This window comes from Dipodomys merriami, unplaced genomic scaffold, assembly GCF_024711535.1.
Source record: "Dipodomys merriami isolate MVZ:Mamm:240054 unplaced genomic scaffold, mDipMer1.0.p SCAF_30, whole genome shotgun sequence".
NCBI classification, from domain to species: domain Eukaryota; kingdom Metazoa; phylum Chordata; class Mammalia; order Rodentia; family Heteromyidae; genus Dipodomys; species Dipodomys merriami.
This window is the reverse complement of record NW_027204493.1, coordinates 4,939,108-4,950,890: the sequence shown is the minus strand read 5'-3', so window position 1 is coordinate 4,950,890 and position 11,783 is coordinate 4,939,108. Positions and strand designations below refer to the sequence as shown.

Genomic DNA, 11,783 nt, shown 5'->3' with positions numbered 1-11,783 from the left:
ATAGGGGATACAAGATTGTATGGGGTGTAACTGTAACCCTCTGTATAGTATCTTTACAAAAAAAATTTTTTTTAAAAAGATTGTATGGGGACAGACAATGAGGCTGGAGAGGTAGAATTATAGTGTTAGAACTTAAGGGATGGACAACTGGTTACGTCCACCCTAGTGACAGTACTACAGGCTAATTGAACAGTCCTGATATTAAGGTCCTCCCCTCATCAAATTCAAATTTGAATGCTTGTATGTATTTTTGCCAATTTCTTGTGGATAAACAATCCTTTACAAATTTCCTAGAGTGATATCATTCCAGTTTTGAAAAGGCCAGATGTACTGTAGGTAACAGTGAGAAAACTGTCCTCATGCTAAATTTGGTTTTCTCTGCCCTTTTATCGTAACGGATTCCACCAAGACTACTATGATAGTTTTTATTCCTCCCTTCAGCCCTCCACTGAAACTTTTGGCTATATAAGACAAATACTTCCATATGGTGAAATGCTTATGTCAAGATAGGGTAAAATGTGGGAGGCTTTCAGTAAATTTTATTCCTCAAGCAATAAATTTATTAATTCTAAGCAGCTGGAATGAACAATTGGTCTGTAATTGATTTTGAACGAATTGTGTTTCAACAGGAGTAGGGAATTTGTGGCAATTTGCTACTTAGTGATGTGTAGACATCCTAAGATGTCTTTATACAGCTTGCCTTGGCTGTAACCTTACACAAGTTGTTTGGCACTTGAACCTCTTTAGCCTCCTCTGTGAAATGAGTTTTGCAATTTTATCTATTTATGAGGTGTTTTGAGAATTAAATCAACTAATTCAAACTGGCATTAAAAGATTTTGGGGAGCATATGGGTAGGTAAAGCTTGTAGAACAAATGGCTCTCTGACATACATTTTGGATTATCATTCACTTTTATAATTACCTAATTCAGTAGAACAAATAAGAACAGGATAGAAAAAAAGATAAGTATTGAAAATCTGAATTGTGTTAGAGGAGTACCAATTAATCTCATGACTATGTGAGATCAGCTCACATTTTATTCTATTGACTATTATTTTGTACAAAAAATAGCCAACTCTTGTTTTAGTTTTCTACAGTGATTGTGAATGTCTTCTATGTATGTAGCCCTTACATTTACAAAGTACCTCTCAGGTGAATACTAACTTAGAAAATCCAGCAAATATGAATTATTTTAAAATAACATAGCATATACTTACTGCATAGCAGGCACTCTAAAAAGTGCTTTACAAAGAGCATCTAATTTAATCCTCTAGCAATCCACTGTAGTAGGTAGTAATATCATGAGGGCAAACAGAGAAGTTTAATAACTCTCCCAAGCTGACCCTGACAGTAGGACAGAGCCTAGACTTGAATCCACAATTCTGACTAATCCTAATGCTGCTGCTGTTGAAAGATAATCAGATGCATACTCTCTATTCTTAGTATAGAAATGCTTTTAGTTTGAACTCAGCTGTAATTATTTACAGTCATTTAAACACTGTTGTGACATTACACAGAAATAGTCAACTTTTTGATCTCTATTCCTATGATATGTTCCTAGAATTGCTCAAGACAGATGTACATTTCAATGTACATTTTCCCTGCTAAGATCATGAGAATCTGTACAGGATCAGTAATTGTCAAATAGTCTCCAAGTAACTAAACTATTTTGGAAAAGGCTAAGAATCTGGTTCTTGTTTATTTATAACATAGTTTATAATGGTAAGTAAGAAAATGCAAGCACAATCATCATGTATGATAGCTACCAATCTTTGGAATGAGAAGAACAAACACTATTCATAAAAGTTTTTTATTTCATAAGCAAAAACAATAACAACAACAAAAGAAAACAAAATAATGATCCTGTCCCATATCTCCTCCCCCTCATGAAAACAGCTCTCAAAAAAGATCCTTCAAATTTTACGTTTTTTCCATTCTGGTTCATTCTTTGCTTCCTCATCATCAGATTCAACTTGGGCAAACATGGTTTTGGGCTGAGTCCTAAACAAAAGTTGAAAGAGAAAAACATAAGTGTTTATCATATTAGGCTTTGAATCTTTCATCAATGACAGCAAGTCTTGAAATTATTTCTAAGTTATTAAAAACAAATTGTTAACCTTCTAGCAAAGAAAAGGATAATGATATTTAATTATATTCAGGAAAAGAATCAAACTTCCTTTTGAAGGTAAATCCTTTCTTTAAGTAAAACAACAAATTCAAGTTTCAAGGAACAAATTAAAAAAATCAATGAAATTTCACACATTGTAACCAGGACAAATTATATAAAGGACAAATCATAGTCACCAAGCAAGAATCTATTTTATTTGTAGTTTTCTTAGTTATCCTAGATTTAAGTAGCCCAAAAACATATGATTGTGGTGCATACAAATGACAGAATTTTCATAGTTTTCTTAACTAATATTATTTTATTTGAGCCAGTAACAAAATTAAAAACAAAGAAAATGAACAATTTTGACTTCCAAACTCAGATTAATGCCCCGAATTGCCAAGCACATTTGGGGACATTATTGAACATGGCATTGATATTGCCATACACTATTATTGCTAAAATATTGCTTACTACATCAATTTTTGTATGAGGACTTTTTTTTTTTTGGGGTCCGGTCGTGGGGCCTGAACTCTGGGCCTGGGCGCTGTCCCTCAGCTCTTCAGCTCAAGGCAAGTCCTCTACCACTTGAGCCACAGAGCCACTTCCGGCTTTTTTTTCTTTTTGGCTTATGTGGTGCTGAGGAATCGAACCAAGGGCCTCATGCATGCAAGGCAAGCGCTCTACCACTGAGCCACCTTCCCCACCCTGTATGAGGACTTTCTATACTTGGTATGCACACCAGATTCAATGATATGCATTTTATACCATTCAGATAGAAAACAATTCCAAGAACGTCAAAAGGTTCCTTTTTGTGAAGCTACTGGTGATTTCCTTCTTAACAAAATTCTATCATATTATAAAGATATATTTAAGCATAATAGCTAAAGGTTATATGCCATACTTTGGATTACATCTTTATCTAGAGTTCAATTTTTAACATTATGGTTAATTCCAGAATGGCAAAAATGGTGATGATACAACAATAATTCCATTTATTTGGCAAATGAAAGAAGGGTTAAAACTTTATCTCTGACTGTTTCTTTTTGTATCCTGGGGAGGAAGAATGAAGCATCCACAACTTACGCTGATGTTACCTGACATGAGTCATGTTCTATAATTCTTTGGGCATAAGTCGTCACAATTCCTGTCTGTCCAGTTACCTCATACAACTACCTAGAGCCCAAGCTGTCCCCAAATATAATCCAGTTGGTAAAACTTGTCACTTCAAGACACTGTTATGACACATATGAACAGGTCATAGCCCTAACATTTCAAAAAGCAGTTGGAGATTTTCATAGGCCCTGAGTTGTTGAATTACTTTTAGAAAGCAGGGCCACAACAAAGCAAGTGGTGCTTGTTATGATCACGAAACTATAGACACATCTATATAAGAACAGATTTGGCTTTTAAACATCCTCTGAAGTATATGTGTTTGGGGGGGTGGGGGTTATAGAAATAATGTTCTAAGGATACGTGACTGTTTCATAAGATATAAGCTCACTAGAGTTAAATGCATAATGAGAGTTAAATATTGAGAAATTACAATGCTTTCATATATAGGTATATATGCCTGAGTGGCAGATAATAGGAAGAAAATCTTAGGATTAGAAAGGGAGTATTTCATTTCATTTAAGGTGTTATTTTAAATATTCTACCTATTTCTAAAAGTATTTGTAGCAGGTTGGTGGCTAACATAAGAAAGCACAGAATCAATGGAACTACTTTGCCACCAATGTGAAGGGTAACTATTACAGAGAGGCACAAGGCAATGTTTCAGTGGAATGGCAATACTCCATATTCTTGATTAAAGAGGTGATTACATAGGTGTATGCATTTGTTAAAACCTGAAATATGTGCATTTTATACTTCAAAAAATGTAAATTGTGCCTTAATATTTGGGTATGACATCAAAAGCACAAATAACAACAAAAAGATAAATTTGAGAATATAAAAAATTTAAATTTCTATGCATCAAAAGATACAATCAACAGAGTGAAAAAGCCATTTATGGAATAGGAGAAAATGTTTGCAAATCACAGATCTAATAAAGGCCTAATATCTATAAAGAACTACAAGATCAATTTTGCTAAATTACCCCATGAAGAAATGGGCAAAGGACCCAAATAGACATTTCTCCAAAAATAACTACATAAAAAGACTCTCAACATCATTAATCATTAAGAAAATGCAGAACTAAACTGTCAGATATTGACAAATGAATGGGCAGAAGTGACAGCCATGCAGTTAATAATATTCAGTGCATATCCTATAAAAACTAGGAAAACTGAAGGGTGGGGTTGAAGGAATGAGCAAGAATGATGAGAGAGGTGATTATCAATTTTGATGCACTGTACTTAAAATCTGATATGTTGTATAGTAACTCCTTTGTACAACTAATTAAAACAATTCAATATAATTTAAAAATAAAGCTGTGGAAAAAAAACTTCCTATCCTTCAACCCATTAGGACAGCTACAATCGAAAGAGTGGCCAGAATGTAGAGAAACTGTATCACTGCACATGCTTGACAGAAAGGTAAAATAAACTTCAGAATACCAATATTGGTACCTTGTAATCCAGCAATTCTACTTCTAGGTACATACCCAAAGAACTGTAAGTACAACACCCATGTTCATAGCAGTTCTATTCATAACAGTCAAGATAGGATCAGCCTAAACGCTCACTGACAAATGGCTAAACAAAATGTAGTAAACACATAAATGGAATACTATTCATCCTGAAAAGGGCTAACACTCTAACATGCTGCAACGTAGTGAATTATTTTTCTGTTTTGAGGGGGATGGGGAGTAGTAGGGGTTAAACTCAGAGCCTTATTCTTGCTAAGAAGGAGCTGTACAATGGGAGCCACATACCCCAGCCCTTTTTATGCTTTGTTTTTGTTTGTTTGTTTCTTTCTTTCTTTCATGTTTATGACTGGAATTGCCTGGAATGAGATCCTCCTATTTACACTTCTCCCATTGCTAGGATGATATGCACATGCTACCAAGCCCAGCTTTTATTGGTTGAAATGGTGTCTCATGAACTTCTTGCTTCGTCTGGCCTTAAATATGATCCTCCTGATCTCTACCTCTCAAAGAGCTTGGATTACAAGGCAAGAGTCACCATGCCTGGCTGCAATACAATGACATTGTACTGAGTGAAATAAGTCACAAAAAGAAAAACACTATACAATTAGGTTCACAGAGTAGTATCCAGATTCATAGAGATAGAATATAGACTGGTGTTTGCCCATGTCTGGGTAGAGAGGGTAAGAGTTAGTTAATGGAAGTAGAAAGGAATGAATCCTCTTTGTGAACCCAAAAGATGTACTTTGGCACTTGTATACCATGGTACTTTTCAAACAATGGCCTTTGTTTTTGTATCCAATCCATCACAGACAAATACTATATTTCTAGAAAAAATTAATAAAGCAACTACAAATAAATTATTTTATTAAACAGATTCATCAAACTGTTATAAAATTTCCTAAGTGCTTACTTTGCCTTCCTATATTTGCCTCATCAGCATTTGTTGGTGGACCATAGTGGACAGTATTTAAAAAGAAGCCCATTCCTTCTCCAGATTGAAAAAAAGAATACCGGAGCACTATCTGAAATAAAGTGTAGATAAGACACTTGTCTTTTGAATCTAAAGATATGATTAGCTTCTCAACTGTGGGAAAATAGTTATCTACCAGGAGAAGATGATCAGGTATGAAGTTACACTACTGAAGACTTGGTAAAGGATTTTATTCTCAGGACTGTCCCTTATATAGTGATCTCTAATTCTTCAGAGTGAGGTGATAAAATGTATGGCCTAGAGAAAAAATTTCTTTCATTGCTATTCATCCTGCCCTCCAAACCAATATTCTTAGAGCATAGTTAAGAATCTTCAATACAGCTATATATTATTTGCTGAATAAACAGTAAATTTTTTAGTTGTTTTTTGTTTGTTTGTTCTTCTTTTTGTCGGTCGTGGGGCTTGAACTCTGGGCTTAGTTTCTGTCCCTGTGCTCTTCAGCTCAAGGAGAGTGCTCTACCGCTTGAGCCACAGCGCCACTTCCTTAAATAGTAAATTTTTTAAAAAAGATTTTTCAACCTTATGTAGCATTTTGAACACTAATGTCACTGTTTTATAGAAGCATAGTAGCTTACAGCCTCAAAGTTTGTTACTTTTCTTTCTTTTCAGCAATTTTTATCTTTTATTTCCAGCAGTTGGTCTTTTGAAAATACTTGGAAATTTATGCTGGAGAAAGATTTCTAAAACTCAATTCATGACATGAGCATTCCAAATGGGTTTCTTTAGTCACCACTTTACCAAGACAATGTGGTACAGCTATGATTAGGCAATCTCTAGCAAGGTTAAGAATAGAATTAGGAGGTTTCTTCTCTTGGGAATGGCTTAATTTGCCTGTGCATAGAAAATTATTACTATAATAACAAATCAACCATGTCAAGCATAAGCAAAATATACATACAAAAAGAAAAAATATTAGTAAATTTGAAAATCTCAAGTTTTTCTACAAATTCTTACTTTTAAAGCCAAGAAGAAACAAAAAACCAACAACTTGTAAATGAATTAAATCTGTGTTCCCTCCTAAGTTGATTAAATGAATTTTGTACACTGATCTTAATATAGATTCTATTGGGCACTTGTACAAGAAAGTAGAACAAACCAAACAAAAATCTTATACAGGGACTTACTAGAAGGAAATAGAGATAAGACATCACATTCAGCCACACATATAATCACTATGCATGCTCTTCAACCCAATGAACAGTCAATAAAGCATCTCATTTTATTAAAGTCGGTTCTAGCCACACTCCTTCTTTTAGTGGTTTATGGCACACACTCATTTTTATAAGTGTTAATCTAAAGCTTGAACTTACAAAGAGTTGATATAGAACTTTCATTTTCTAGTTGGATTAACTTAAACATTTTTTATTTGACTATGTATGTCAACTTGTTTATCATCAAGAAGAGTAGATTTGATTTCAACATACTCATTGCTGCCAACTTATTAAATAAACTAACCAGAGGAGGCCAAGACATACACACACACACACACACACACACACACATACACACACACACACACACACACACACACACACACACACACACACGTATTACAAGAAGCTGATTTCCAAAGTTAACTGTACAAAGTAGGCCTTTTCCAGCAACTGTGTGCTACAGACAAAATTATAGGAATCCAATAGAAACTAAATCCTACCTTCAGTATTTCCACTCAGAGGAAGTTTGTGTCAAGTGTGAGTAAAGATTTCCTCTGCAATCTTCTAAAAGGGCATTTTTGGGTTCATTGTTTAGCGAGAGACTAAGTGCTGCAGGACTCTTTTCTCTTTTGGCCGAGCCCTCGCCTATGCATTCTAGTACTCAAGTAGGAGTCATCAAAATGTTTTGAGCTACAATGTAAAGTCCACAGTCACATTCTTTTATATCTTGAGTGCTATGATTCATGCAACAAGCATAAAGCCAGGCCCTGGACTGTTGAATAAGTATGAGGGGAAATCACTTATATTATTTAATCATCAGTATGTGAGTATAAACCACAGGTCTTTTTTTTTTTCTTTCTTTCTCTTTTTTTTTTTTTTGGCTCAGATCCCACTGTTTATTATGAAGGAAAACCTCAAAGCCAAAGTTAATTATGGCAACGACTTGGCAATCAGACACACTTGTTAACCTTTAGAATGAACATGGCCTAGATGAACTCTGACCCAGTCACCACAATTGTAGAATTATTAAGATTAAAGGCTTGACCAAAAGATTTTATTTGAAATTATTCCTTTTTTTTAGTGAAAAGTTAATCAAAGATGTTTTACTTTTAATATTAGAGTCACATAAGATGAGAAGCAACAAGATGTTTCTAGATAAATTATTTTCTTCAGGCAATGAATATACAACATTTAAAAAAAGTAAGCACACCTTAGACTCATAAATGGGGTGTGCTAAGTAATAACAGTGTGAGAGCTCAGAGACTGGGTGAGACAAACAAATGGACATGTGAAACCTGTGAAAATTGTGGGAGCAAAATACAAAGGAAAGAAAGGAAAGGAAAACCAGAAAGAATCTTAGAAGATCACTGTGAGCTACCTTAGTATCAGTGAGCCAATAAATTTCAATGATAAAACCTTTCAAGAACATAGAAGCTAGAAATAAGCCAGGATTCATCAAAGTCTTCTCATTTATAAAACCTATATGTACCACAATTTCTAAGTAAGTGTTTATGAAAGCTAGACACTGGCTTTCACAGTCTCAACCTGTTACTTCATGTATTAGGAAAAGAGACTTAGTGAGGTTAAGAGACCTCATCAAGCCATGACAGACTAGAACCAAACTCAGGACTTGTGACTCTCAGTCTAATGTTCCTCCCTGATAAGCCATGTAAGCTCACAAAATCATCTTTTTCACTTCACTGTTACTCAATTTTTCTAATAACTATTACTAGTTACATTGCAATAAGCAAAAACTAGACTACCCAGAAGCCCAATTTTGAAGAGAGACTGCCTGAATTTAAATCCTAATTCTGCTACTTACTATTTATAAGTAATTTATTGGTCAATTATAAGCTTCAGTTTCCTTATATGTAAACTGAAGGCAATAAAACTTACTCATAGAGCTATTGTGAAGATTACATAAATAATATATATGAAGTTTTTCAACAAGCCTGCCATAGCAAAAGTACAATAAAGGTGTCATTATTATTATGAAGCTTGTTTTAATTTGAAGCATTCTTCACGTCATATAATCTATTCATTTTTCAAAAGTTATATGGGTGATATAATTGATAAAAAATTTCATATGTTAACTACAACATTGCAATTTGTTATTTTTTAAGTACTGAAGTAAATTCTTCTGTTATGGAAATAATTTACTGTGAATCTCTATAATTGAAATCGCCTAGTCTGTGTAAATTTTCTTACAGAGAAATCATTTGTGGTTTATTTTAAATAATGACTTTTCTATTATTACCAAATGTGAGTGTGCAAAATAATCACTTGGGGGTGTTTCTTAAAATGCTGATTCCCAGCCAAATCCCACCGAGTTGGTCTGGAGTGAAGCCTAAAAATCTACATTTTTTAATCCTCTCCCCTAAATAGCAACAACTCTGAGAAACACTGGCCTCTACACAAGAATATGGTGGACAGTAACAATCACCTAAATGTAACGAAGGGGGAGAAAAAGGTATTTTTCTTTCTGAGGGTTTATGCCTCTTCTTGACATAAATAATATATAAATCTTTACTTGATCACAAAATAACTTTAGATGCTGCCTATGAATGTAACCTGATTTTTATTTATTGATGAGAATACTTTAATATATATATATAACCATACATACATCCACATAGCCTGTATCGTATAAGACATGCACACTAGAAATTAAATTGACTGAATCAGCAATAATGGTAGCTTTATTTGGCAAGAAAAGTGGCCATAGTTGACAGAGCTGTCAGCCTGGCAGGCTGCTGGCTGGGTCCCAGGCTCCCACACACATCTATCCCTGTCTGATATGTAAGCTAATAGCATTCAAGATCTACATCCTGCCCACTACCCAGCCAGCAACTTTCTCCTCCCCAGCAGCATCTTTTAACAAGAATCTGTAACCAAATCTGCCTATGCGTGGCTGAACAAGACACCTCTATGATCTGCTGTGTTTGAAACTTGCATGGTGATTACTTTGCCAGTATCAGGACTGACTGAAACTTGAACATTCAACTGACATATGTAAAGTGTTCAAAAGCTCTTCATGATTATCACAGGCGATCATAAATGAGTATATATCATGGATAGGTAGCAGATTTATGGAATGTCTAATTGTGCTTTTCTAAGTTAAAGCAAGATATAGCAAATAAATCTTCATTTCATCACTGACAGAAGTCAATTGCAGTGAAGAAAAACAACCAGACAGATACACATTCTCAATTACAGTGACCTTTACGAAAAGAGCCTTTTAAATATTAGCTTCCCTTCAAACACTTCACCACTGGCAGTAAACAGTATACTCTAGCAGGTGAACACAGGAGATATAGCCCTGCAACCTTGGCTAACAAACTGAACAACAAACAGAGAGCCATGAATTTAGTTAGCAATGTGATAAATGTAACATGACAAAATTGAGTGGTCCTAGCCTTTGCAGAGTGTTTCTCTGTGTGGGGTGCTGTGCTGAATGGGGTGTTCTTCCCAGGTGTCTCCGTATTTTCTTCTTCACTTCACTATGAGCACTTTAGCAAACATTTTATTCTGACCACCCTATCTAAAATATCCTAAGTTTTCCTTTTAGCACTATCATCAAATGTTTAAGGATTTGGATATTTTCTTCCTCTGTCTTACTAGAACTCAAGTTCCATAATAATGGTTATATACCTATCTCTAGAACAGAAGCTGACAATAGTAGTGCTCAGTAAATCTTTGGTGAATAAACATAACAAAAAGAGATGATTATTCCTTAATTCTTGTATGTATATTTTCAAAGTTACCTAATGTTTTATGAGGAAATATGATTAAACAGAATGAAACTGCTATTTGACTTTTCTTACAAAAATGTTAATTTCATAAGGCTTAAATAGAATCCCTCCTACTTACAGTTAAAATGAGAAAAATGCACTCTCATCAACATAATTCACTATGGTTTTTGCCTAGTGAATGTAAATAAATATGAAAAAGAAATATTTGGTGTAACACATGGAATACAGAAGGTAGACATTGTTGACATATAATTTTCTACCTGGAAGTCTCAAAAATTTGAGTAAGATAATTTAAATTAATAAGCAAATATAATAAATACATAGATATAAAACTAATACATATAAATATATATAGGCATATACTTATATACATATATATAGGCACATGGTATTTCTATATCCAAAGGATATATAACATAGCAAAAAAGTAAAAAAGCAGTAAGAATAAACTTAAAGGAAATATATTTCTAAAAACAACCTTATAATACTATTTAAGAATATAGTGACAGATAAATATGAAGATATATCTTTTCCTTGGTTTGAAAGGATCACTATTACAAAATCCTATCTAAATTAATAGATACACAAAATTCAGTTCCACTATTAGCAATAATTGTTGGGTTTTATTTGGGGGTAGGGGGAGAATAATTTAAAATCAGATAATTTAAAATCATGGAAATCTGCAAGAATAGATAGGAAGGTCTTAATAAGAATAATCATGAGTTTTCATTACAATAATGAAAACTGCTTCTGGTACTTGAATTACAAAACAAAGAGCCTGGAAACTGAAACAATTCATATGACAGTATATGTGTGTAAAATAAAGGCATTGTTTCAATTCAGTGAAGAAAATTACATTGACCAAAAGTCAAACAACTAGAAAAAAATTAAAGTGGAACTCTATTTTGGTAGAATAGATAAATATATCCAAATACAAGTCCCTAGAACCTGTGAACAAACACTATGGTATTTGGGGAAAGAACGTGTACATGTGGTTAAAATTTTACTAGGTTTTCTCAGGTAGGCCCTCAAGGTAATCACCAGCACACCTATAAGAGCCAATACAAGTGAGAATGCAATATGAGGACTAGGCGAAAGACTAGACAACCACCAGAAGTTAAAAGCAGCATGGAATACATATGCCCTTACAGACTCTGTAAAGAGTGTAGTCCTGCTAACAACTAGATTT

General features: G+C 34.0%; 1 protein-coding gene across 2 annotated transcripts in view; it reads right to left on the bottom strand.

Annotated features, from left to right (window-relative positions):
- Positions 1-1,796: 1,796 nt before the first annotated feature.
- Positions 1,797-11,783, bottom strand: part of Wdr70 (WD repeat domain 70) — a 214,400-nt gene continuing 204,413 nt past the window's right edge. For both annotated transcript variants that reach the window (XM_070041066.1, XM_070041067.1), the window contains one exon: positions 1,797-2,001. In XM_070041066.1, the coding sequence (XP_069897167.1) occupies positions 1,914-2,001 (88 nt within the window). In that variant the 3' untranslated portion in view covers positions 1,797-1,913. The remainder of the gene's footprint in view (positions 2,002-11,783) is intronic.